Genomic DNA, 27,317 nt, shown 5'->3' with positions numbered 1-27,317 from the left:
CCACCCTCTTCTTAGGTTCTGGATCCTCATAGGTCGAGATCTTTTTTCTCTTTTTGTCCTTCGCCGGTTTTGGTGCCGGGATCGAAGCCTCCTCCTCACCAGATAAGGGCCTCACAATAGCATCTTTGCCAAGGCCTGTATGAAAAGAAAATAAGTAAGAAACGCTTTAACTAAATCAACAAAGACGTGGGAAAGGGGCTTACCATGTGTTTTGGCCTCCCATCGGCCCTTTGATAAATCGCGCCACGAGCGCTCGGCATACGTAAAAGTCGAGGCCAGGTCCCAAACCCAGCCCTTGAGGTTAGTAATTATGCCAGGCATCCATGCAACCGCTACATCACGAAAAAGGATATCGATGAGAAATAAACAACGGAACAAAACAATAAATAAGAGGTAATAGTGGGATTGTACTTACGCTTCATATTCTATTTCTCAGAAAATGGCATCTTCTCGGCCTGGATTAGGTCGGAAGTCCTCACTCGAATGAACCGGCTCATTCAACCTCAGTCTTTATCCTCGTCTATTCTCGAGAACAATACTTTGGTAGCTCAGAATTGGAGTTTTATTAAACCACCTCGATAAAGGCAGGGGTTGTATAACTTGATGAGGTGGTCGAGGGTAAAAGGCATCCCCTCGACTTTGCTCACGAAATATCGGAGCAGAATAACAATTCGCCAAAAGGAAGGGTAGATTTGACCTAGGGTTATTTGATACTGGCGGCAAAAGTCAACGACAATGGGGTCGAGGGGGCCCAACGTGAAAGGGTAAGTGTAAACACTTAAAAAACCTTCCACATGGGTGGTGATATCTTCTTCGGGATCCGGGATCACCACTTCTTTGTTCTCCCAGTTGCAATCTTTCCTTACCTGCTTAAGGTATCCCTCAGTTATCCAAAATATATACCTCGATACTGGCTCGCATCGACCAGGAACCGACGAGGCTTTATCGGCCTTAAAATCAAAAGTGAGAACACACCCCCAGCAACACACTTCTTAGGTCGTGGCTCCACCAGTGTTTTGTCGCCGGCAGACCATGATAAATAAGCGTCTTCTTTTTTAGGAATAGTTTTTGACGTTTTCGCCATTTGGATTTGAAGTTGAAAATAGAGGGAGATGACAAGATTTGGTGTTCTAAGAAGAGATTTGCAGTGAAAATCATAGATTTGCAGATGAATAACTCAGAATATGCAAAAATGAACTTAGAAGATTTGGAGATTGGAGATCCGAAAGTAAAAAATGGTGAAGAGGGGAACTATTTATAGATTTGGCGATGACGACTCAAAATCAGCAGTGGCTGACCATCGTCTGGCGCACATTTAATGATTTGGTAACTGAACCGACGAGACATTTATCATGTATATCATGATCGGGTTCGATGCAAACGTCAGTGTATATCTAGTCATATTGTTGGAAAATCTTGTCGTTTCTCGCTACATTCTTCCCGAAAAATGAGGGGACTATCCGTATACGGTCAAAATCGGTTTTGCCCTTCGTGTAATTAGTTAAGATTGGAACACGATGGACTAAGGGTCGTCTTCATAATATCGAGATGAGATCCGAAGCCAAGTTATCAAGCTCAAGATTCAGGGACCGATCAATACCAAGATCGAAGTCAATATCGAGCGCGAGTCAATACTGAGCCCGAGTCAATATCGAACTCGAGTCAATACTGAGCTCGAGTCGATATCGAGTTCGAGTCAATACCGAGCCGGAGTCGATATCGAGCTCGAGTCGATATCGAGCTCGAGATCCGGAGATCGATCAGTACCAAGACCAACCAAGATTGAGCTATGAGACAAAGAGCCGTTGTAGCCGCACTTAGGGAGAGAATCTCGGCGAGAATTAAGGAAAAACTGATTAACTAATCTATCATGGATCCCCACTATGTATTTTTTATTATATCCAAAGTATGATGTTTTCCCACTATATTAAGAGTGTGTATCATTTCTGTAAAGGGGGGACTAAAGATTGAGACATCAATACACTATCACATTTCAAAGATTATTGAGATTTACACACATATAGAAAAGATTATCGTTTTTTGGGCTTTGTACATTGATTCATCTTGCTTATTCGTAAATCATTCTTTACTCAATTTCGGTTTGTTTTAATTCCCTTTTATAGTTAATATTCGACATATCTCTACTTACTTTTCCAATTTGTACCAAGTTATACCACGTATTCTTAGAACTACGTATAAATTCAACTTTATCCATTTTTCGGATAAATAAAAATAAAGTGAAATGAATATTGAGAAAAAAAAGGTATTATAGTTATCCAAATTAATTTAGAATTGAGGCACAATAATTATTGTTATTGGAGTTTTACATTTGGACCAAACCTAGGGAGCCCAAACAATGAAGAGTCTTCCTTTGGAGAAAGCAAGGTGTAAAAGGCAAATATGTATTGTGATGAAACTACCTGGAGTTCATTAAAAGTAGTTGTTTACATAAATTTGGCTGAGGAAGCAAACTCACTTGTTTAATTGATTTTTTAGTCCTTTTTTTGTGGTCCTCGATACATGATTTATTCAGATATCAAAAAGAGTTTAAATTATTTTTTTTTAAAATTGCTCTTGAAGTAAAGAGTATTGGAGTATCTGTTATATTTTTAATGAACAAATTAAAGAGATAATAAAAGGTTAATATGGTCAATTTTTATTGTTAATTAATGTTAAACGATGAATTTCTTAATATGTGTGAGAACAACCAAAAAATCAGTTAAAGTGAATCGGAGGGAGTAACGTTTAATTTAGTATAGGATTTTGCCTTTAAAGTTGTTATCTAATGGTCAATAAAGAGGGTGCAAAGATCGAGAAGAAAAAAATAATACTAAATGACCTTATTCATTTGCCTAATAATCGAAGTTGGCACAAATTGATTAGCCAAATTATTAAACAGAAAGTAAATTAAGATTAAAAAAGCAATTCAAAATCGCATACTGTCAAACTGAGAGTAACTTTAGCTAATAGAAACTCAAAGACCTTATAAATCAAAAGTAAAATAAAAATATAAAATATAAGAAAAGGTCTCTTTATCACACTACTCTCCTTTTAATAATTCAACTCAATGGCAGAAGTGGTTAGGCGGCTTAATATGACAAGAGGTCAAAATCTATAATGTCACAGCCCTCTTCGGTCTTCAAAGATGTCACATTTCTTCTAGAAAAAACGACGTTTTGGATTAGGTTTCTACTTATGGTGTGTTTGAAAAGTCACATGAAAATTGAATATGAGTGCAATTACATGTAACTACAAGATGTGATTTATTAGTTGGTCAACACTAAATTGATTTATATTAGAGAAGTACAATTACAATTTTCAATTCTCATAGCGGTCAAGAATATTGCCAGTAACTACTATTGTAATTATATTTAAAATGTGACTTTTATATTTCTTCTTTATAATTTTTCAAATATAAATTCTTCCTTAAATATATTCCTATTTGTTGTTCCTATTTATTTGTGAAAGACTTGCCGGGGTGGATGTGTGATTAAAGCTACAACTTAGATTGAATCCAATATTTTTGACTTAAATCTTATATATAGTATATGTTAAGAATCTATTAAATATGTACTAATATTTTATTAAAATATTGTTAGTGTTGCTGCACATAATAACTTTGGCTGGACTTGGATAGTTGCACCTTCATGCAGCGAATAAGTGTGAGATTTAGAGAATTTAGTTTAGAGAGCACCAAATTTTCCTTAGAAGACAAATTATTTATTATTGAGGATGAATAAAAATGAGGTATATAGTTAGTTAAATAAAGAAACTTAAAGGAGTAAAGCTCCTACCTGGAATCAATTACTGTCTTTCAGTATGGTTCACTTTGCCTCAAACATTTTACATTGGCATAAAATGTCAGAGATTCTAAGTTCTAAAATTTCAAAGTTAGATTGTTACTACAATTACAAAGCAAGCCTCATCATTCAACCCCAATTCTATTTTTGTCGGATGAAAGCCAATAAATCATTGATTCTTGCAAGAACTTTTGAATCTGAAGTCTCAACCAATGCTAATTCCACCCCATTTTGTCATCAGCCTAAGCTAAGACTTTGCATTTTAGACTCGTGGCATATGTTCTGGCCGCCTCCTAAAACTGGAAAACACGTCCCCAGCTTCACTATCTGCGCGCTGCATGTCCATATCCATGTCCATCCCGAGTCCTATCCGCTCACTCATTGATCCATAAGAATTTACCGAACCATCTCCAATTGGCTTAACATACTGCTGCATGACCAGCACAGAGAATGTGGAATCGAATTCGGATGTGACTAAAAGATCACCAATAGCCCCGAGCTCGGGGCAGTCACACCAATCGACTAGACCAGCCGTTAGTGGTGACACTATGCCTCGACCTTTTCCTACGATGTAGAGATCATAGCTATGCTGGTCCATTAGTTTTATTGCCTTGACAGCTTCTTCTACATCATTCAGCAACAATTCTATGTATTTTACTGATTTGTCATTGGCTGTGCTGATCTTGAACCTGTTCAAGAACTCTTCATCTAACAAATTTTCGCTCTCTTTGTCAATGTGGACGTTTACATGACTTTCTTCAGCAAATTCCATTGGTTCTATATCTGTAGCATCTTCCCCTGGTATAAACTTAACCACAGTTAGGCGTGTATCTGGACGATCAACCATTCTCAGCGCGTAACCCAGAGCTTCCCTATCATCAGGACCTCCGAAGTAAAGGACAACGATATTTTTTGCGTAGTCACTTGTCTCAGAAAGGCCACGATCGATGAGGATTCCCACAGAACAAGGGGCATTAGCGAGCACACCCTCGTTGACAGCCCGAATTTCAGGGTTGACATCCTCCATTTCACCAGCGAGACTTCGCTGTTTGTGGAAAGGGAGTATGATGAAAGCTGCACGCTTGTCTTTGGCAATGTTGCATATATCTTCATCCATAGTGGACAAAGCACACCTTGCTGTAAGTACTTGAACCATCACACCATCCGATCGTAGCTCATAGTTGTCGAAAGCAGCGATTATCTGTCTCGTTTGTGCCTCCTCGTGGCCAAGACTTCTCGAGCCTCGTTTGCCTGAGGTGTGAACTTCTAGCATTGATGATGCACGCCCGACTAGTTCTACTACTTGGAGAGCAAAGACAGTTATTGGGGCTGCTGGTGTAGAATTCGACGAGCCAAGAAGGTTGATGACCGAAGGGATGTCGTGCGCGGCATGGATGCATGCGAGCACCCGAAGCTCCTCCTCCACTTTTGCTTTCTGTATAGTCCTTCGTTTATGGGGCGCCAATTCTTGCGAGGGATGATAGAGCATAGTGATAGGTGTGACAATCACCGTCATCACCAAAATGCCAGTTACCATAAGAGAGTATAATTGAGTGTTCAAAATCTGATCAAGATTTTAAAACATGATGGTTAGCCTAAAAATCCATTTCCAGTAAAGCAAAATGAGGAGTGGGAGGGGGAAAACTTACCTGTTGTGCCTGACCAGCTTCAATAATGATCAAGGCCATGAGACTTTTGGTATTGCTAAGTATTCCAACAGCCAAAGCCTCCTTAATAGACATGTCAGAGAAGAAAGTAGCAGCAAATGTGCTCAAGATTTTGGCTGAAACAAATAGAATAATGTAGCCAACAATTTCATAAATACTACCCATGGCTTTGAAATTGGTTCTGAGTCCACAAACAACAAAGAAAGTTGGCATAAGAAAGCCCATCACAAAATCATCAAGCTTATCCAAGATTGCTGCTTGAAGCATTTGGTTAGGTACACTCAGTCCAAACAGAAAAGCACCAATTATAGGGTGTGTGCCCAAAGCATCCGTTATAACTCCCGAAATCGCCATCCCAGCAAGAATTGAGCATACAAAGAACTCACTATATCCTTGTACTTCTGGCATTTTTCGGATGATCCAGCCAATGGCACGACGGAGATAAAAGACACAGAACAAGGCGTAGGCAATCGTGCAAATTACAGCCCAATGGATGTTAGTTGTACTCCCTGTGACTACATAACCTAGTGCCAAAATAAACCATGCACCAATATCATTGATTACAGCTGAAGACATGGCCATTTTCCCAATGTCAGTTTGGAGGATCTTCTGTTTGTCAAGTATCTTAGCCAAGACAGAGAACCCTGTAACAGTGAGAGCACCACCATAGAAAATAAAACCTCTAGCATCTTCGTCGCGATAGAGTGAGAAAAACAATATTGTTCCCATGACAAAAGGGATAATGATCCCTATAACAGCTACATTCCTAGCCTTTATTCCGATTCGAAGAACTGATTTTATATCCATCTGTAATCCCACCAGAAACCCATAGAACACAAGGGCTACATGAGCCATTGTCTCAATCACATGGAAGTTGTAGTTTGGGAAAAGCTGCCTCCTATACTTTACTATCTGTCCAAGTGCTGAAGGACCCAAAAGTATGCCACTCTACGAACAAAAATCATTGCTTTGTTCCTTAAACTTTTTTTCCATACATGTCCAAATCAAAGTTATACTGCAGAATAGTACAAGAAAGGTATAAAGTAGTTCATGTAGCTCAAATAGGATTGTCAAAATCTAAGTTGCTCGGACACAGGTGCGTGCGTCTGACACGGGTGCGGATCTAGAGGTCAGGTCCTTCGAGATGTAAATTCTTAGATTTGGAGATACGGATACGGGTGCCGGGATCCGGTATAGATCCCACACCCACACCCATACTAGTGTCGTGTCGACACGGGTGCGGCACCTAAACTGCCGTGTCGGAGCAACTTAGGTCAAAATGGTTTCATCATTCACATTGATTTATGTAAACAAGTAAAGGAAACTTAAGTTTATTAGTAACCATTAAGTGCTAGAATGCACAACAAAATAGACAACCAAGATTCTATTAATCATGAACAACTATAATAGATTGTAGTGAGCTGAATATTATGAAAGATGCGAAATTGTGTACGAATTCATACTATGAATAATATTGAACTGATAAGAACAAATACTACGCTTGATCTTGGCCAGGAAGCAAAGAAAGGTATCTTTCCTATGCTAGTGGTAGGTAGCAGGTACTAGTGAATTGCCAAAGTGCGGTCAAATTAACATGAACATCATTGTTATTAAAAAAAAAAAATTCTAATATTAACCTTGAGATATTTACAGTCTTCTATCAACACATTCCTCCTAAAGCGTAATGCAATGCTTAGGCAAAAGCTTCTTTTAAACGGCTTTAATTGAATAACAAATGAACACGCGATTAACCTTTGCAAACATCATGCTGTAGGAGGAGCTTAAATGTTGTTTAATTCAATTTATATCAATATATGTGGAAATTCAATAGTTCAAATATTGTCCGTCTATCGCAAATTCCACGGCTTTAAGAGTGTGTTTCATATGATGGAATTCATTTATAGTAACATAAGCAAACTAAAAGTATTTTTATGAAACTTGAGTACTAAAGGTAATTAATAGTAATGTCGAAATTTTAGTTAGGACAAGTAATATGAAGTTAAATAGTTCAAATAGTTGTAACAAAAATAGTTTCAATCTATAACTACAGAGGGAAGTCATTTTCCCTAATATAACATACTATCCATGTAATCAAACATAAAAGAATGAATTTCTTGTGAAAAATATTTTCCTAAATAATGACCTTATCAACACGTGACTTATATCGTACAAAACACACCCTAAATGTACAAGAAAATGTTTCATGTAATGGGCAAAGAAAGTGATTAATGTATACTTACAATAATTTCAGCAACAAAAGGAGGTTGCCTTGTGATTTTAAGGGCAAACATGACAAGACGGGTGATCAAGATAGCTAAAGAAATCTGAACGAAGAAAAGAGGAATAATTGGTGTCAAAGGATCAGGTCCTTCCCAAACACCATTTAACCTGTAAATGGTTTGTGCATAACACAGAATCTTTTCATTTAATTTTTCAGTATCAATAGGTGGTTCTAAATCTGCCATTTCTTGATTTCCAGAGATTGATGTTTCGAAAAGAAAAAAAAAAGATTTTTACCACCTTAATCACCAAAATTTTGCAATCAGTATTTGCACATTATTATGAGAAAAAAATGTTTTTCTCTTTTCTTCTTGTTTTCCTTGAGTTTTTTCTTGAACCCCTTTTTCTCTTGTCATGTGCCAGGGCAGGGAACAACCCTGGCTACAACCCTGCCTTGAGATTCAGCCACCAAAATTTATGGAGGTTTGTATTAACATGAGGAAAATGAAAAGAAGAAGAAATAAGAAATAAAATATGAACTGATAAATGTGAAAAATAGTAAAATGTAATCTCTACCAACAAAGCTTTGTTTCAAACTGAATGGTTTTCCGCTCAATTTGGAAGCTTAAAACCCTTTTTTTCTTCTTCTTTTGAGGTTGTTATTTGACATGCAGATGAATAAATATGACTGACACGAGTCCAACCGTGTCCTATTTATATATATGGATTTGTTTTTGTCCTTCACTAAAACTAGTCTTAACGAGATAATTCTATCATTAACTATTTTAATTCGACTAATTTATGTTTAGGTCTTCATTCTATGATGGTGCTGACCCCTATTTCTATTTTTATGTATTTAACAAAATATCATAACAAAATAACTCATGTTACCACCACCGTTTTCCTCGTCTCTTTAACTCCCGTTTGGACATAATGTTTTTTTTTACTTTTAAAAAAAATAAATTAAAGTATTATTTGTTCATAGAATTTGATCTACTTTTTTAAAAAAAAAATAAGAAAAATTTTCAAGTTCCAAAAACTGATTCTGGTTAGTCTCTGGGTGAATTTTTTTTCTTCCACTAACACATTTCAAAAATATTTCAAGCAAAATGCATGTCTAAACACAATTTCGACTTTCAAACTATTTTTTAACACAACTTAATTTTTATTTATTTATTTTATGTTTCAATCAAATCTATATCCAAATGCCTACTTAGTTTCTTGTAAACACACAATATCAAACACCTCTAATTTTAAAGATATATACGTAATTGGATTGAACTATCAACCAGCATACATTTGGATTATCTACTGAATTCGAATCTCTTAAGCTTCTTTACCCCCTCCGTTCACTAAGATGCAAAAAAAAACCTTTTCTATTAAGCACATCATTAGAGTATCGATAAGATAAGATTAACTTCTTTATCCAACACATCGAAGCCAATTTACTTATACTTAGTCACCCTAAATGCTGGAATCTTTTACTCATTTAACACTATATCTGGTTTTCACGCTCTGCTAAAATTCTCCTTATTTGTTTAAGTTTGAAACTGTACGTCTATATTTTCACACAAGCAAATTATGTTAATTTTATTTACAAAAATATTTGAAATAGAATATTGTTCATCGTCTATCTTATAACACTAGGGTGACAATAAAAAGTAAAAAAGTCAGCACGAAATATTTTTAAATCTTCCATTTAAAATTTCAATCATTCTTCATTTAAACTTATGTCATTGTGGACACGATAAGGCGTAACATTAAAAGGAAGGGACGACTCGGAATAATTTATAACTTAAATTCATTAAAAGGAAAATAAAAGAAAAAGAAAAACTTGAAATTTTTTGGAGTTTTATTTTTCTTGTCCAAAGACGGTGTTGGATCATGTGATGACATAGATGGGGGAAGTGCACGGTTAGCCACTAGCAGTGTTTTAAAAAGCGCTCGCTTCATCGCTTTAAGCGAGAAGCGAGGCGAAGCGTGAAAGACAGCGCTTCAGCAAGGTGAAGCGACTCAGGTCAGTAAAAGCGACCGCTTCTCTGTAAAAAGCGAGAAGCAGGGAAAGCGAAGCGAAGAGAAGCATCCGCTTCTCTGTATTAAAATACCCAACCCTACTTTATTAAAAATAAGTTTTTTGGATTAAACACTAATCTTCAACAACAGCGACTAGTATTCTTCAACTTCCAACAGCAGCGACTTCTTCTTCATCTACTTCTGATTTCTGAAAGAATCTCAAATCATCAAGTAGGGTTATTCTTCTTCTTCTTCAACTTCAAGTTCAAGACTTCAAGACTTCAACAGGTATGTTCTGAACTTCTGATTTTCATTCTTCTTCTTCTTCTTCTTTTTCTTTCTAAACGTCCAAAAAGTAGCGAAATGCTGGCGAATTTTTTCCAGAATTTTACAGCCCAATTTTTTCAGTTATTAACAGAGAATTCCTATAGTTTATTCTTAGTTCTTATTGCCTTTCTTATGTGTTATGTAGTTGTTCTTTTAATGGCGCCAAAAGAAGATAGGAAAGATCCGGCTTGGGCTTACTCTGAAAGAGTTTGCGAGACCAACAAGATGGCAATTAGATGTCTTTTTTGTGACAAGATTTCAAATGGAGGAATCTATCGTCAAAAAGCGCATCTAATCGGTGGTGATCCAAATGTCGCATCTTGTCCTAAAGTTCCGTCGCATGTGAAGGAAGATTTGAAAGCATTCCTTCATAAAAAAAGAGAGTTAAAGACTCAACTGATTCATGAACTAGAACTGTATAATCTTGATGACGATGATGAAACAGAAGAAGGTGACGATGCTTCGTCGCTTCCACCAAAATCACAAAAGCGGGGAAGGATGCAACCAATGTCTTCTAGTTGTGGATCTACTGGCAAGACCAAATGTCCTATGGATTGTTACTTCTCGCAAAAATCTGGAGATAAGGAAGGAAAAAGTGGTAATCCTCAAATTGATGCCAAAACGATTTTGAGGGATCGTGCAATTACAATGTTTGCACGGTGGATGTATGATGCAGGTCTTCCTTTTAATTGTGTTAATTATACTGATATTTTTTCTGCTTTTATTGAGGCCGTAGGCCAATATAGTCCAGGAATGAAGCCTCCAACATATCATGAAGTTAGAGAGCCATATCTAAAAAAAGAGGTGGCAGAGGTGAACAAAATCGTGGAAGAGCACAAAGTAGAATGGAACAAGTTTGGTTGTTCCATTATGATGGATAAGTGGACGGCGAGAAATGAAAAAATGATCATCAATATCTTGGTGAATTCTCCTAAGGGAAGCCTATTTCTTGAGTCCGTTGTTGCAAGCGACTCTTTGACTGATTCAACCAAAATGTACTCCTTGTTCAAGAGTACAATAGACTCTATTGGAGCAGAAAATGTTGTTCAAGTTGTCACGGACAATGCCAGTGAAAATGTTAAAGCTGGCGATTTGATGTCTGCTGGGTACCCGCATATTTATTGGACTCCGTGTGCAGCACATTCCATTAATTTGATCTTCGGTGACATTTTCAAGGAAAGACCCTTTAGTTCAATCTTTAATCAGGCAATTAGAGTGCATTCCTATATTGTTCAAAGGTCTTTGTTATTGAATATGATGAAGAGATTCACTAAACAAAGAAGCTTGGTGAAACCCGCAAAGACAAGATTTGCTACTGCTTTCTTGACTTTGCATATGATGTATGAGCAAAAAAGCAATTTGAAGAAGTTGTTTGTTTCAGATGAGTGCACTAACAGTGCCTATGGAAGGGAAGCTCGAGGGAGAGAATCTGCAGATATTATACTTTCTCCTTCATTCTGGAACAATGTGGTTCATGCATTGAAGATTGGTGGTCCTTTAGTTAAAGTGCTTCGTTTTGTGGATGGGGAGCAAAGGCCACCAATGGGCTACCTGTATGAAGCAATGGATAGGGCAAAGGAGGCTATTCAAGTCTTGTTTAGTGATCAAAGAAAATACAAAAAAGTCTTTGAGATCATAGATAAAAGGTGGGATAGTAAGCTTCATAGCCCTTTGCATGCAGCTGGACTTGTTTTGAACCCGGAACTGTTTTATGACAATGAAGAAAAGATTCTAGGAGATGAACCTTTGTGGAATGGATACTATGAATGTATTGAGAAGTTGATACCTGAAGAATCCGTGCAAGATAAAATAACTTGATCCAATTAGTTTGGATACAACACTCGCAATATAATTGGTCCAATTAATTTGGACAACATCGATGATGCTAATGAATGGCTAACTGGAGTCCCGGAAGATCATGCAGATGAAGAAGTATTTGAGGAAACTTCTGATTTCACTTGGGGTGATGTTGCGGAGGCGCGTGAAATTGGGGAGAGGATTTATGGTTTGAGGGGGAGTACCTCAACTTCAAGTTCACGGAGGAAGGGAAAAGAGGCAGCTACTTTGTCCCTAGTTGATGAAGAAGAAGAAGAAGTTGAAGAAGATGACGAGCAATATAATAATGATAGTGGAATACAAGAATTTGACAATCTTGTAGAAGAATAGGATGCTCATTTTGTACTTTAATTGATGCTACTATTTAGTTTTTACATTGAATTATTGAACATTTACTTACAATTACATGTGTTGTCTATGCAATATTTATTTATTTATTTATTTTTAAATTTTGCTTCACTTCAAAAAAGCGAGCGCTTCGCTTCTCGCTTTAAGCGAAATGGGGTTTGTCGCTTTTTCTCACTTCACGCTCTTCACAACACTGGCCACTAGTTAGAGATGTCTTTACTCTTTAGCCACCGTTTAAAATGTATTTACTTTTTAGCTAGTGCTTAATAATTTTTTATCCGCCCGAACAAAAATACCCATGTGCTAATATTAAGGACATCATGTCCTTAACTTCATATGTTCAGTGTAAATATTAAGGACACGACGTCCTTAACTTCATGTGTGTAGTGTAAATGTTAAGGACATAATGTCCTTAACTTGTATTTGCACCTTCTTTTGTTAAACTTTAGGACCTCATATCCTTAATTTCATATGTGTAGTGTAAATATTAAGGACATGGTGTCCTTAATTTCATGTGTGCAGTATAAATATTAAGGACATAGTGTCCTTAACTTTATGAGTGTTGTGTAAATATTAAGGACATGATGTCCTTAACTTCATAAATATTGTGTAAATATTAAGGACAAAGTGTCTTGTATTTACACATTCCGTTGTTAAACTTTAGGACATCATGTCCTTAACTTCATATGTTCAGTGTCAATGATAAGGACACGACGTCTTTAACTTCATGTGTGCAGTGTAAATGTTAAGGACATAATGTCCTTAACTTGTATTTGCACCTTCTATTGTTAAACTTTAGGATCTCATGTCCTTAACTTCATATGTATAGTGTAAATGTTAAGGACATAGTATCCTTAACTTTATGAGTGTTGTGTAAATATTAAGGGCATGATGTCCTTAACTTCATAAATACTATGTAAATATTAAGGACAAAGTGTCTTGTATTTGCACCTTCCGTTGTTAAACTTTAGGATATCATGTCCTTAACTTCATATGTTTAGTGTAAATGTTAAGGACACGGCGTCCTTAAATTCATGTGTGCAGTGTAAATGTTAAGGACATAATGTCCTTTACTTGTATTTGCACATTCTGTTGTTAAACTTTAGGATCTCATGTCCTTAACTTCATATGTATAGTGTAAATATTAAGAACATAGTGTCCTTAACTTTATGAGTGTTGTGTAAATATTAAGGGCATGATATCCTTAACTTCATAAATACTGTGTAAATATTAAGAACAAAATATCTTGTATTTGCACCTTCCGTTGTTAAACTTTAGGATATCATGTCCTTAACTTCATATGTTCAGTGTAAATGTTAAGGATAAAACGTCCTTAACTTCATGTGTGTAGTGTAAATGTTAAGGACATAATGTCCTTAACTTGTATTTGCACCTCATGTTGTTAAACTTTAGGACCTCATGTCCTTAACTTCATATGTGCAGCGTAAATGTTAAGGACATATTGTACTTAACTTTATGAGTGTTGTGTAAATATTAAGGACATGATGTCCTTAACTTCATAAATGCTGTATAATTATTAAGGACAAAGTGTCTTGTATTTGCACCTTACATTGTTAAACTTTAGGACATCATGTCCTTAACTTCATATGTTCAGTGTAAATGTTAAGGACACGACGTCCTTAACTTCATGTGTACAGTGTAAATATTAAGGACACTATGCCCTTAATATTTACACAACACTCATGAAGAAAGGGTAACAATGTCTTTTCGTATTAATTTTAATAGAGTAATGACTATTTGTGCTCAGCATTAAAAATACTGAATAAAAACTAAATATCATGTTATAAAGTGATTATCCCACGCCATTTCTACGACATAGATGCTTCACATATTGTCAATGAAATTAAATCTTCATATCATTTGCAAAACAAAGAGTAAAGTTATTTCATGTTAATAGTTAGAGGCAATTTTAGCCCTTTTATCTTTATAACAACAACAATCCAGTATAATTTCACTAGTGGAGTCTGAGGAGGGTAGTGTGTAGGCAGACCTTACCCCTACCTTGGGGTAAAAATACTGTTTCCAATAGAAACTCGGCTCCCTCTCTCCAAGAACTCTCCACCTTTCTCTTAGGGCGTCTCGAACTCACAACCTCTTGGTTAGAAGTAGGGGGTGCTGACCACTACAACAACTCACTCTTGTCTCTTTTATCTTTATAAAATAATTCATGATACCCATATTAATTGATGCATATTTTATTGGACTTAAAGTGGGTATAAAAGAAAAAAAATTATTTGTCTTGATATGCGTAAAATAACAAGTCACAATCAACAATATCCAAATAAACAATTGAAACAGAATGATGTTCAAGTAAGAAAATAGTATATATATATATATATATATATATATATATATATATATATATATATATATATATATATATCCAAATGGGTAATAAATTATGCAAAACAGTAAAAAGTATAGTTGGGAGTAATAAATATATATAGGTTCTGGTTGGAACAGAACACAGTCACAGTACGTTTTAAGCCTTTCCCCCTGCATTCACATAGTTGTCATCGAAAACTCATCACTCCATCTTCCCTTCTCCGCCACACTCCACCCCCACCACTCACCACTCACCACCCACCGCACCATAACCATAACAATGCAAGCTCTTCAATCTTCATCCCTCCGCCCTTCACCACCCATCCACCCATTCCTCAAACCCACCACCCACCAATTCACCAATGTAAAGCCATTGAAACCCAAAAAACTCACTCCGTTTATCTCAGCTTCATCAGCTCCCACGCGCGAGAAAGACCCGAAGAAGCGCGTGGTCATAACTGGGATGGGCCTTGTTTCTGTTTTTGGCAATGACGTTGATGCTTACTATGATAAATTATTAGCTGGTGAAAGTGGGATTAGTCTAATTGATCGATTTGATGCCTCGAAATTCCCAACTAGATTTGGTGGACAAATTAGAGGGTTTAAAGCTGAAGGTTATATTGATGGTAAAAATGATAGAAGGCTTGATGATTGTCTTAGATATGGTATTGTTGCTGGGAAAAAAGCTCTTGAAAATGCGGATCTTGGTACTGACAGAGATAAAAAGGTTTCACTTTTTCACATTTTTGTTTATTTCAAATAAAATTGTTTTTTTTTTGTTTTTTTTGTTTTGTGCATGTAGTTTTATAAGTTCTTGAAATTGTTTTTACTTAAATTGAGATAAAATGGGATGGGGCTTGCTGTGGTATGTTTTAAGTTTGGCTGTTGATATGTTTAGATTTGTTGGTTTATTTTTCTGTTTCTGTTTTTGGAATATAGTTTGTTTTCTTTGTTTTGAGGTCCTCGTTATCCCCTTTCTCTACCTGGGGACAACTACTGGAGCTTTTAAAATTTTCAGCTTGAGCTCTGGTAGTAGTAGCTATTTTAGTTATATTCTTATTAATAATTCTCTGATAGTTAAAAAAAAATCTCGGATAGTTCTTTTATGATGGTAAAGCCAATAAACAATCTATCTATATTCCATAAATGGATTCAGTTATATTTAACTTATTACATATTCTGTCTTCTCTTTACTTTTGTTGTTAAGATGCTATGTCTATTTGAACAATAAGCTTGTACACATTCACGGAAAAAAGAAAAAACCTATCTGTAGAATTGAATTATTGAAATGATCACTTACACAATCCACATATATTTGGATATGGTGACGGCTATTATAGCATGACCTATTAATGTTTCACGTGTTTGGGTCATTTGAAGTATTAAGCTAATGAGAAACCTTATTTGATAATATGTGCTTCTTTGTCAGAACTTTCGCACTTTCCGTAGGTCTCTAAGTCATGAGCAATATGCTTATATTATGATGAAGCATATAATTTATCTATGGAAGACCCAAATAATATTATAGACTCTTCAGCAGTCATATTTGGTTTGTTCAATAATCAAAATCAATTACCTCATTCTTAACATGTAGAGGTTTGCCAAACAAGCATCGTATATCGCACATTATTAACAAAATTAATTGAGAGTAAAAATTTACCAGTGACCTCTTGGCAGGATGGACTTTGAAGCTTTAGTTGCTGTTCTGACAATCTTCCATTGCATAAAGATTAGTTTCTTCACTGTTTCCATGTATATGTATACATACGTAGGCCTAAGTCTATTAGATATCCCATGGAATCAGCAGGTATCCCGTGAAATTAGCCGATGTGTGTAAGCTGGTCCGAACACCACGATTATCAAATAAAACAAAAAGATATGTTATATCATATATGGGTAATGTTTCTCTCCATTCTTTCATTCATCACCCAATTGTAACTCTAGGTACTACGTATACCTTCACTATGTGGCTACCATAAAGCTTGCTCTTGATCAGCAAAGTAGGGCATTGGGATCGCCAAGATTGGAGCTGAGACTCCAGTAGAACTTCCTTTGGTTCCTTATTCTCCCGTACTAACAAACCATATACTTGCTAGTAAATTGGTGCTATTCTTGTCCATGAATCTTCCCAGAATTTTAGAACTTCGTCGTTGTTTTGTCCTCCAGTTTAGATGTTTTTAAATATTTGAAATCTATGGTATATGGTAGGGATGTGCATTTGGATCGGTTATCCGAGAATCCGATCCGATCAACTCTATTCGAATTTTCGGATCGGATATGGGTTAGGCTTTTTAAAAGTTTGGATATTCAGATCGGATTCAGATTGGTATAGTTTTAATCCAATCAGACCCAAATTTGAATTATATAGACATGTATAAATATTATATTTAGGTCTTCTCATTTCATCCGCCATTCTTTAGACTTATCTTTTCTTAGTTTATATCAAAGTCTCTCTCTCTAACCTCTCTTCAGATTGCTCTGTCCGCTTCTCTTAAGTCTTACCTCTGTGTCTCTCATTCTTAGTATCTCCTTCCCATCGACAGACAATGACGCCTCTCTCTTATTAGACGTTTGTTTGGAATTTCAGTTTATTTTATTTTGCTATGAAACTTTTGTTTTGTTTATTGCTATGAAAGACATTTGTTGTCTTTCAATTTAATAGAATGGTGAATAGCAGTAGCCTTAAAAGGTGTAGTAGCCAATTAGATTGTTAGTAGCATTAATAAGGCGTACAATCCGATCCGAAATTCTGAAATATTTACCCAATCCAAACTTTAAAATCCGACCCGTTCCAATTTAATTTGGGTTGGATTCGGATTGCATTTTATAAAATCCGAAATGTGCTAAATCCGATCCGATCCGACCGATGCACAGCCCTAGTATATGGAACAAACTCCAGTTGCAGTGATTTCGGAACTTCACTCCATGAACATAAATGCAACAACACCCTCTGTTCTCTTTTTGAATATGTGCTTTGACATCTTTTTTTCTTTTTTCTCCGTAGGTTTTCTGTGAGTGGTTTAAAATAGTCAAAAACTAATCGTCTTAGTGATGCAAATTTGTCCGTCATTGATTCTTTTAGTTACTGCATTTGAAAATCATGAGTCTTACTAGTCTGCAGACCTTTTTAGTCTGGATTTATTTCTTTTTTGCAGTAGGGGACATGATTTTAAGATCTTTAGTTCTATTCTGATGCAGATCAATAAGGAGCGAGCTGGTGTTTTGGTAGGAACAGGAATGGGTGGTCTTACTGTTTTTTCAGATGGCGTCCAAGCCTTAATCGAAAAGGGTCACAGGAAAATTTCTCCATTTTTTATACCATATGCCATAACAAACATGGGTTCGGCCTTGCTTGCAATTGATGTTGGTTTCATGGGACCGAACTATTCAATTTCAACTGCTTGTGCTACCTCCAACTATTGTTTCTATGCTGCTGCAAACCACATTCGTCGCGGTGAAGCTGATTTGATGATAGCTGGTGGAACTGAAGCTGCCATGATTCCCATTGGATTAGGAGGTTTTGTCGCATGTAGAGCTTTGTCTCAAAGAAATGATGATCCACAAACTGCTTCTAGACCGTGGGACAAAGATAGAGACGGCTTTGTTATGGGAGAGGGGGCTGGAGTTTTGGTAAGTTTGCTCAAGTGTTGATTAAAAGTTTGATAACGAGAAACATCATATAAGCTTTTTATCCACTTTGAACCAATGCTATGTGTTGTCTATAGTACTCTTTTTAATAATTAATATTTCTATCCTTCATGAAGTAATTAAATATGTTCAGAAAATGAACATCGGACCTAACTCAACCCCAAAAGTTAGCTCATGAGGTGAGGATATTCTAAGTACAACGAGACAAAAACCTATTTTTCCTCCACCAATGTGGAATACTTAACGTAAAAAACTAAAAATACCAACCAAAAATTCGTGATTGCTCTTTCATTGCATGGTGGGGAACTGTTTTAGACAAAGCACTGCCATATTATATCACTCTCATACAACATGATCGATCACCTTGGAAAGACACAATGACAATTGGATGGAGTTATTGACAGGTGATGGAAAGTTTAGAGCATGCAATGAAGCGAGGAGCACCCATAATTGCAGAATATTTGGGTGGAGCAGTAAACTGTGATGCTTATCACATGACTGACCCCAGAGCTGATGGACTCGGTGTTTCTTCATGTATTCTTAGCAGCCTTGAAGATGCTGGAGTGTCACCAGAAGAGGTATTTTTTCTTTTGTTCTTTCACTCATTTGATGTTCTACTTTTGTTATGTCCACTCAATAATCAAAGAAAAATTGTAACAGAGCTGCAGGAAAGAACAAATTGTTGTGGCTATATCCAATATAAATTAGGTCATACCTGTTGTCCTTGGCCACCAAATCCAACATCCTTACTTTCGTACTTTCCCTTTCATGAGTTTTTTCATCGTTGGCTAAACTTTTACTGGAGACAGAAAAAATAGTGCTGATATCAGATATGTTTTAACATGAGACTTAGACCTTGTTTGGGGCTTCCACTTTGTATTGTTCTTCTCTCGGAAACATGACTCAATTCTGCAATCTTGTTTCTTGAATAGTTTAAAACTTGTAGCATCTGAGATTGTTCTATATTTCCTTAGAGATATTTAATCTCTTGTTTTTTAGATAAGTAAATAAGGTTAAAATAGGGTAACCTTTGTATATAAACAATAAATAAAGAGAGCAGCCTAACAAGAAATATAGATTCCAAATACCATCCTACAATCTCTTTGGAATCAATTTGGACTTACTTGAGAACAGAACAAACAGGAAGCAAGGAATCCATATATGACACCAACAAGTTAGGGTTAAGTAATTGCACTTATGCTAAGTAAATGTAAGTCCGGTGTTTACCAGGAGTATTTTTAGGTTTGTTAGAGCTTGTTATGTCCACATAGGAAAAAGTATGAGGAATAAATATACTTCTGGAGATCTGCTAATATTTCTTACAACACAAAATATTTAGTATTGGAATGGAATGAAACCAATAGAGCGTATCGGATATAGAAGATTTATATGCCTACCCCCAATGTATATGGATTTAGGTATAGTTGATTGACCATCGACTCTTCATCAAAATCAACTATTCCACCCTTTGATAACTAAATATTACATCATTATCCATCCGATTGGTCTCTGCTTGAATTTGATGTAGCATAAAAAATAAGGGGGAAACAGGAGAATAATAGAGAGAAATAGGAGAAATGAGAGAAAGAACTTGGAGAGAAATAGATAGATCAATTCATAAGGTATTATTCATGAAGTGTTACTCAAGTTTTCTTTAAGTACGCAATGGTCATATTTATGGAAAAAAAGGAATTATTAGTAGTCAGAACTCTTGAAATAAAAAAGCATGTATCTTTAACTAGAGGACAAAAAGCTATTTTCGACTGCTACATGATACTCTATCTCTAACTAATAGATTTATCTCATCTCTAATATTATCTTTGTTCTATTTCGAACTAAAATATAAGGAGGATAAATAAATATGAAAGATGTTACCTTCACAATTTTAGTGAAGTCTATATACTAATATACAAATATGTTGCCTTCTCAAAAAGAAAAAAAAATGAAAGATAATAGTACCACAATCTTTTATTTCGCTACATCAGAATATCTGAATCACCCATGCAAATTGCGGTATCTTTGTGAGTGGCATCAAGGGAAGCCCTTATTAAGCCAATAATAAGCTGTTTGACAACCAAAATCTGGGCCGAATGCGTCCAGTTATCAACCTAGCTCACTACCATCGACTTCTTTCTCCTGATTGGTCTTGACCCATGAACCTTCTTTAAACTATAGTGAACACCCATAATATAATGATAATTACTCAGAAACAGCATCACAGAGAATCAGGGTGTCGTTGGCAAACCATAAGTGAGCAGGAAAATGCAGCTCCATCCCTCCTTTTGTTCTGAATTCCCTGCTATTATCTCCTCTTCTTTGTGTTGTCCAATGTTTTGCTCAAAGCTTCCATGAGGAAGATGAAGAGCATCCGATCGACCGTCAGCATCAGCAAAATGGATGTCCTCGCTAGCTTTCGTAGAAACTGTTAAGAATTATCATTAATACCAATCCCATCTTTTGTTGTAGTCAAGGAAGCTTAATTCACATGGTATAGTGTTTTCCAGATTGAGATTTCATGGAACCCCAGGGCCCAGACTATACCCTCCTTTACTGTTCTTAGTTATTGCTGAAATAGTCAAGATTGTAAGTCCTGTAGTCCTTTTTAAGATGCTTATTTTTTGGTCCCACTTGCACCTAGTATTTGTGATGTTCATGGACAATAATGAATAGTGAATTTACTTGGTCAGTTGCAATGGTATTGGTCTTTTACTAGTACTTTTAAAGAGACCGGAAACAACCTCTCTACCTTCTCAAGGTAGGGGTAAGGTTTGCGTATGCATTACCCTCCCCAAACCCCACTAGTGGATTACACTGGGTTCATTGTTGTTGTACTAGTACTTTTAAAGAGATGGAGATACAATAAAATTTACCCAAATTTTGAAGTGCAGTCGTTCAGTTGGTCATTTAGATCTTTGTTCAGGATGTCGTTTAAGTTGTCATTTAGAACCTTGTTTAGATGGTAATTCAAACATTAGATGTTAGTCATTATTTGTGAGGAATAGATAATATAGTGGTTAAACTGTTCCTAAAAGTTTGGTACTTGAGTTGCTTACTTAACTATTTTTAAAAAAAGTTTGGTACTTGAGTTTGATTATCATCTGGTCTCTCCTTTTCGTTTATTTTCAGGTTAATTACATCAATGCTCATGCAACTTCCACCATAGTTGGTGATCTAGCTGAGGTAAATGCTGTTAAGAAGGTATTCAAGAACCCTTCAGAGATCAAAATGAATGCAACCAAGGTAACTTTCTCTAAGTCATAATACCTGTATTAGCCGTTTCTTTCATGTTGACTTTATTGACATATTGAAAAAATATTGATCCTTCAAAATTGTCATTTTCCGTTCTACCAGTCCATGATAGGCCATTGCCTGGGTGCTGCTGGTGGCCTGGAAGCTATTGCAACAGTTAAAGCCATTACAACTGGCTGGCTGCATCCTTCCATAAACCAATTCGTATGTCATTTTCTCTTTGGGAACTTGCATTCAAATATCGACTCCTATGCTCGTTCTTAATTTGCAAATCTCCTGTTTTCGTGAACTATGCAGAATCCCGAGCCTTCAGTTGAGTTTGATACTGTCGCAAACAAGAAACAGCAGCACGAGGTCAATGTTGGTAAGATAATCTTTTTTCAGATAGATGGGATAAAAACTTTGAGAAATAGTTGAACTTCTCGCAGCTTCTCAAATTTATGCTCAAAAGTTTTGCTAACATTTGTTTTCCATCTGCAGCAATATCAAATTCATTTGGTTTTGGTGGTCACAACTCCGTTGTCGTTTTTTCTGCATTCAAGCCCTGATTTCAGCTTTAGTATAGCAAGAGCAACTTTCTGCTTCTGAGGTTTAATTTAGTGTGACATTGAGGCTGCTTCATCTCATCACAGCAATTGCTAAGCAACTGTCAATTTTAAGTTTTAGTTTTTTAGCTTTTTGTTCTTAGCGATGAGTATTTTAAATTTTGCTTGTCTTTTTTTTTTAACCACCTTAGCTAATTGGATGATTTCAAGGCACTGAGGTTTGATTTATGTAAAAGCTAGAAAAGACACAATAGTCTTTTGAGATTGAGAGCTCAAACCACCTAATTATATGATTTTCCAGTTCATAGCAATTTTTTTGTTTCTTGCTACTGCCATTCAGTGGTGGAGGCAGAGTTTCAGCTAAGGGGGTTCAAAAAAGAAAAGGTTAAAAATTTAAAAGAGACTATGGCGAGTGAGAATTGAACCAACAACCTTTTGAACCGCCTTGATTACTGAGCTATGTTAAGAGTATTTAAAATATAATATATAAAGGCACAAAACGAATTTTGCGGACAGTGTAATTTTTTGCCCCCCTAAATTCAGCCTACTGCCATCATTCATCAAACAGGGGAAAAGTAAAAATAGAATGATGCTTCCCTCTTTAGTAGGTCGAGTGTGTTTGGTATGATGAAAAACATGTCAAAGGATATTCTTTAAACTGCTTTAGGACTAGTAAGTTTCATAGAACATTGTAAAGTTTAGAAACTAAAAATGTCTACTAATCTGAATACTACATTCCTAATTTTAGTTCACACGACTCTGCAAAGTTAATTCTAAAAGATAAAGAGTTTCAAAATACTAAAATTACAGTTTATAACGACATTTATGACCCGCAAAAGGGTTTAGAAAAAGGTGAAAAGAAGATTGTTTTTGTTAAAGCGCAAGAAAGTATTTTGTGGATGAGTGACAAGGAGACTCGAACTTAAAACTTGTATTCCTTTTAGATATCATGTTGAATTGGATGAACTATCTCGCAAGTTTGGTTTTAAGTTGTTTGGTTGGTGGATGAATAGTGATTACGATAACGGTTTCCTTACTTGGCATTTGATTCTTCTTTTGTACAAGGAAACCTTCAAAGTTTAAAAAGGAAGAGCTTATTCAGAGTTTTAGTGCTCAAGTATCAAAGATAGAAGTCTAACTAAGAGGTCAAATATGGCTCTACTAGAACTATGAGTTAGTCTATGTATTCATAGTTTGTTCCACATGTATGGTGGGAGCCCGGCCGGGAGAAGGGATACGTTCGAACAAACTCTGGTATTTAAGTAGAAAGGGGGTAGAGGAGCGAGCCCATACTTTTTATGTTACAATATATTTTCCTCTGAACCGAAGGTCTATTGAAAACAACCTTTCTATCTTCACCAAGTAGAGGTAAGAGATAAGGTCTGCGTACATACTACCTTTCCAAGACCCCACTTATAGAATTTTGTTTTTTCATATTGTAGTATGTAGAGAAGCCTAAAACTGAGAAATATAAAGTAGCTTGTTTCTAATATTTGATAACCCTCCATTTTTTTTTAATTCTTTGTTGCTCAAAAGAAGCTGAAAACATTGGAAGTGAAATGAGAAAGTAGTTGGCAGACCTTGACAGCTATCCCACATCGCTAATTTAGAGTTAAACTGTCTATTTATATAGAAAACATAAATCCATACCAGATGTGTTCGTAGAAAGGAGAGACGGTTGGCATCTCCCCTGACAGGGACGGGAACAGCCTTCGGACTTTACCTGTTATCAGACACATCCGGTTAAGGCTTCCCACTTCGGTGGATCTTACCCAATTTTTTTGGTGTTACTTTTTATTTCAATTTTCTACTTTTTACTCTTTGCTCCCCTCAAATCTTCCTTATTTCTTTTTTGACATTTTCAAAAGTTCAATAAACTTTTTACTTCATTTGGAAACCAGATTAACCATGTCCAAACTCCTAATTTAGCTTTCTCTTTGGTGTTACTTTTTATGTCAGTTTTCCATTTTTTACTCTTTGTTCTCCCCTTCCATCTTCCTAATTTCCTTTGTGACATTTGCCAAAAGTTCATTATGTTGAAACTTTTTACTTCCTTTAGATCCAAATTAACTATATCCAAACTTCTAATTTAGCTTTCTCAGTCAAATCGACAAGTTTGTAAACAGTTTGATCAAAATCTTATTGATGAAAAGAATTCTCAGTTCTGATAAATGTGATTCGGATGATCATAAAATTTCAGAGGAAGTAAAATGTGTAGAAATATTATCGAAAAGGTCTAATTTTATTAATGGAAAAATGTCTTAGGTAACAACTAAATACAGGTGAAACAATAAGCAGAAAAGATGTATTAAACTTGACACCAACACAAAATTACAATATCACCAGAGCGAAAAAACCCCCATTTAGGAAAAGATGTAAAATAATTTGACAGAAAAAAATAGTTGTGAATATTTTGGGAGGGTGATGGTACCAACATGGCTAAAGTGTTCTGGCCACTGTGCTGCAGCAACATAAAACTAAGAAGTGGTGCAACATAAAAGACATTGAGATGTATAACTAGGATTCCAACTGTCCAAGCAAACAAAATACCAAACTCGAAACAGAATATAGAAGTCTGATATCTAATAATCATTTGTGATCACAACAAAAGTGTTTTCTCCTCCCCTTTCCGAGTGAATGTGGAATCCACTAGTCCAGAGCACCAAAATTGCAGTAACTTAAAGTTGCCACTCAATCCACTTAATGATCAAAGACATTTTACATAAACAAGTTAGGCCTGGTAGCCTTATAGGTCGTCTTGAGTTTCCTTGAAGGTGGCCTGACTTTCTTGAACACCAACGGAAACTTGATTTTGGAATCATGGAACTGCTTCGTGCTCTCCCGCTTGCAAAGCTTAGCCGGAATGGTGGCAGTCTTAATGATCTGGATGCAGTGATGGCGGACCCTGTGGCGAGAAGCCATCTCAGTGTACATCTGTTCCACGGCACCATTCAATGTGGTGTCACGATACTCCTTGTACATGTTGTGATATCCAGTTCTGCTTTGGTAACGCAACCAAATACCATAGTTCTTGATTTTTGTTGGGTTCTTCTCAAAAATCTACATAAAGGAACACAATATTCAATAACAAAGTTCAACACCTCCAAAGCAAAAAAGACGCAGAATAACTATTTATGGCAAAAGAAAGTAGACTATCTTAGCAACCATTACAAGGATTATTGCTACGTCCAAACTGGGAACTAAACCATCTTTTTTCTGGAGAGGCTAAAAGACTGGATCTTGAGGCATTACCATGACAACTAAACCACCTTTTTTTACTTTTTAAAAACACCGTGAGAAGTTACTTCTCAAAAAAGGCTACTATAAGAAGTAGACCATTTCAATAATCGCTCTAAATGACATACAAACAATTAGGGGAAAATTTGTATCGCCAAGAATAGGTACTACTAACAAGCATATGCAGTGACTCTTTAAAAAGTGACAACATCGTATTCTTTGCATTTTGCAATCTTAATGTATGTACCTCTGTATGATTTAAACCTTATCCTCTTATTTTTATGATTTGCCTCCTGACCTATTACACTTTTTATCTTTTTATGGTGATTTGCCTCCTGACCTATTACTATTTTGTAAAACTATGAAAGAGCTCATTTTGAAAGGGTAAATAGGAATGACATGAATTTAGTGCATACATGGAAGTTGGAGATGATAACTAGATATCCTTTTCAAAAACTGAGAATCAGCCAGTCAAATTACAGACCCTAAAACATAACATCAAGGGATCACATCCTAAGACTATCATTAACAAGACCATACAAACCTTAATATACAGACGAATGAGCAATTTTACCCAGGAAATCCCCACAAACCAGATTACTTGGAACCTACTATTCATGCTTCACGACGGATTAACAAAATCTTTTACTTTGGATAACCCACATGAAAGTTTAACCATAATCTCTTTTTTTATCAAGTAACGGTACAAATTAACCATAAACTCCAAAAGTAATAACTTGGGACTGGAAAATCAAATAAGCAACAACATATCAAAAATTACTATCATTACGTCCCAATGATACATTCTATCAGACAACTCTAAAACCCCGTATATTTAATGAAATGCATATGATCATACCTCATTAATAGCTAGCATCTGACCGTTGCTCTTCTTCACCTTCTTTAGCTTCCTCAAGTAATACCTTTTTCATCCAAATCAAAAACAACAATCATTCCTTACACACACATACACACTCCATATCTTCCATTTTATATGACATTATTACTAGTTATGAACTATTAGTCCCTTTGTCCCAATTTATGTGGCACTTTTATATTTTGTCTGTCCCAAAGACATTCGCATACTTATTTAAAAACAATTTAAACTTAAACTTCCTACTTTATTCTTAATGAGATAATTTATAGCAACAAAAATGTTTATGTTTCTTTTCAGACAACAAGTTTCAAAATTATTTATTTCTTTCTGTGCCCAATCAAACTGCCACATAAATTTGGACGAAAGGGAGTACTTTTTTTGGGCGAGGGGACGATCTTATCATACATTTTGTTAACAAAAAGTATAATTACATAATATTGTGCCTGACAGACCTTTTATGCAGTTTCAAAATACAACACACACACACACACACACACACACAGATATATATATATATATATATATATATATATATATATATATATATAGAATTTGAGAGAGAGAGAGAGAGAGAGAGAGAGAGAGAGAGAGAGAGAGAGAGAGAGAGAGAGAGAGAGAGAGAAGTGAATACCAGAACTTGGACTTGGCACGGACCTCATTGGTAGCCCAGAGCTTCATACGGTAAATTTTTGGGTGCTCATCGTTTTCTGTCGGCAGCGCTCTACCTACAACCTGGTACTGATGGAACTACAAACAACAATAATAACAACAAATCCCATTAATTTATTAATACAACAATTTCATAAAAAAGGAAACACAGTTGTGAATTTCTGATACTAACTTTGTAGGTCACCATTTCTGAGTCTCTGTCTCTCCCGCTGCTTGGTGTCTGAATATTTGGGAGGCGTCGTCAGTCGAGAAAAGAAAGGTGAAGAAAAACGCAGGGGTTTTTATGTTTAAGGGCTTCCTAAGAAACCCTAGTCCTAAGGTTGCAAAATGGGCTGTCTACACTAGACAGACCCATATTCTTTTTATTGGGCTTTAAAATAGGGGTTCGTACGGCCCAAAAGAATAGTTTTCATCATATTGACACAAAAGGGGCTTTTTGGGATTGGTCTTGAAATTTTATCCCAAAAATTGATAACATTGCAGGAATGGCCCCATATGTGCAGACACTCATCTAATAAAATATATTCGAACTAAA

General features: G+C 35.9%; 4 protein-coding genes and 1 non-coding gene across 6 annotated transcripts; 3 read left to right on the top strand and 2 right to left on the bottom strand.

The window, feature by feature from the left end:
* Nucleotides 1-3,773: 3,773 nt before the first annotated feature.
* Nucleotides 3,774-8,211, bottom strand: LOC107813240 (cation/H(+) antiporter 15-like). 2 transcript variants are annotated; one of them, XM_016638480.2, is made up of 3 exons: nucleotides 7,708-8,211; nucleotides 5,450-6,415; nucleotides 3,774-5,364 (listed from the first exon to the last, which is right to left on the bottom strand). In XM_016638480.2, exons 1-3 carry the CDS (start codon nucleotides 7,930-7,932, stop codon nucleotides 4,063-4,065), a joined length of 2,493 nt encoding a protein of 830 aa, XP_016493966.1. In that variant the 5' UTR covers nucleotides 7,933-8,211; the 3' UTR covers nucleotides 3,774-4,062. The 2 variants fall into 2 exon arrangements, with proteins under 2 accessions (XP_016493966.1, XP_016493967.1); XM_016638481.1 differs by having other exon boundaries at nucleotides 5,450-6,482; nucleotides 7,708-7,791.
* A 1,972-nt stretch (nucleotides 8,212-10,183) lies between these two features.
* On the top strand, nucleotides 10,184-11,845 carry LOC142169571 (uncharacterized). The gene has a single exon (XM_075231447.1). The coding sequence runs from the start codon at nucleotides 10,184-10,186 to the stop codon at nucleotides 11,843-11,845; it is 1,662 nt and encodes a 553-aa protein (XP_075087548.1).
* A 2,840-nt stretch (nucleotides 11,846-14,685) lies between these two features.
* On the top strand, nucleotides 14,686-22,310 carry LOC107775757 (3-oxoacyl-[acyl-carrier-protein] synthase I, chloroplastic). Its single transcript, XM_016595528.2, has 7 exons — nucleotides 14,686-15,284; nucleotides 17,756-18,187; nucleotides 18,610-18,783; nucleotides 21,332-21,445; nucleotides 21,557-21,658; nucleotides 21,752-21,818; nucleotides 21,935-22,310. The coding sequence occupies exons 1-7, from the start codon at nucleotides 14,838-14,840 to the stop codon at nucleotides 22,000-22,002; spliced, it is 1,404 nt and encodes a 467-aa protein (XP_016451014.1). The 5' UTR covers nucleotides 14,686-14,837; the 3' UTR covers nucleotides 22,003-22,310.
* A 1,344-nt stretch (nucleotides 22,311-23,654) lies between these two features.
* Nucleotides 23,655-23,782, top strand: LOC142170059 (U6atac minor spliceosomal RNA). Its single transcript, XR_012699673.1, has one exon. It is a non-coding gene; the product is annotated as a U6atac minor spliceosomal RNA (small nuclear RNA).
* A 772-nt stretch (nucleotides 23,783-24,554) lies between these two features.
* Nucleotides 24,555-27,102, bottom strand: LOC107766229 (large ribosomal subunit protein eL20-like). The gene is made up of 4 exons (XM_075230720.1): nucleotides 26,955-27,102; nucleotides 26,745-26,860; nucleotides 26,096-26,159; nucleotides 24,555-25,059 (listed from the first exon to the last, which is right to left on the bottom strand). Exons 1-4 carry the CDS (start codon nucleotides 26,967-26,969, stop codon nucleotides 24,718-24,720), a joined length of 537 nt encoding a protein of 178 aa, XP_075086821.1. The 5' UTR covers nucleotides 26,970-27,102; the 3' UTR covers nucleotides 24,555-24,717.
* Nucleotides 27,103-27,317: the final 215 nt, after the last annotated feature.

Source organism: Nicotiana tabacum, chromosome 15 (assembly GCF_000715075.1).
Source record: "Nicotiana tabacum cultivar K326 chromosome 15, ASM71507v2, whole genome shotgun sequence".
In the NCBI taxonomy this organism is placed as follows: Eukaryota; Viridiplantae; Streptophyta; class Magnoliopsida; order Solanales; family Solanaceae; genus Nicotiana; species Nicotiana tabacum.
Note: the sequence above shows the minus strand (reverse complement) of the source record. Positions and strands in the feature narration are given on the sequence as shown.

What these genes read in the sequence shown, in the direction of transcription:
- LOC142169571 (XM_075231447.1), top strand. Translation starts at nt 10,184, where the DNA reads ATGGCGCCAAAAGAAGATAGGAAAGATCCGGCTTGGGCTTACTCTGAA.
- LOC107775757 (XM_016595528.2), top strand. Translation starts at nt 14,838, where the DNA reads ATGCAAGCTCTTCAATCTTCATCCCTCCGCCCTTCACCACCCATCCAC. An exon ending in GTACTGACAGAGATAAAAAG is followed by an intron (nt 15,285 to 17,755) that starts GTTTCACTTTTT and finishes ATTCTGATGCAG; the next exon opens with ATCAATAAGGAGCGAGCTGG. An exon ending in GCAGCACGAGGTCAATGTTG is followed by an intron (nt 21,819 to 21,934) that starts GTAAGATAATCT and finishes TTCCATCTGCAG; the next exon opens with CAATATCAAATTCATTTGGT.
- LOC107766229 (XM_075230720.1), bottom strand. An exon ending in CGTGCCAAGTCCAAGTTCTG is followed by an intron (nt 26,160 to 26,744) that starts GTATTCACTTCT and finishes TGGATGAAAAAG; the next exon opens with GTATTACTTGAGGAAGCTAA. An exon ending in AGATGCTAGCTATTAATGAG is followed by an intron (nt 25,060 to 26,095) that starts GTATGATCATAT and finishes TCCTTTATGTAG; the next exon opens with ATTTTTGAGAAGAACCCAAC.
- LOC107813240 (XM_016638480.2), bottom strand. Translation starts at nt 7,932, where the DNA reads ATGGCAGATTTAGAACCACCTATTGATACTGAAAAATTAAATGAAAAG. An exon ending in CTTTTGTTGCTGAAATTATT is followed by an intron (nt 6,416 to 7,707) that starts GTAAGTATACAT and finishes TTTTGTTCGTAG; the next exon opens with AGTGGCATACTTTTGGGTCC. An exon ending in AAGCTGGTCAGGCACAACAG is followed by an intron (nt 5,365 to 5,449) that starts GTAAGTTTTCCC and finishes AATCTTGATCAG; the next exon opens with ATTTTGAACACTCAATTATA.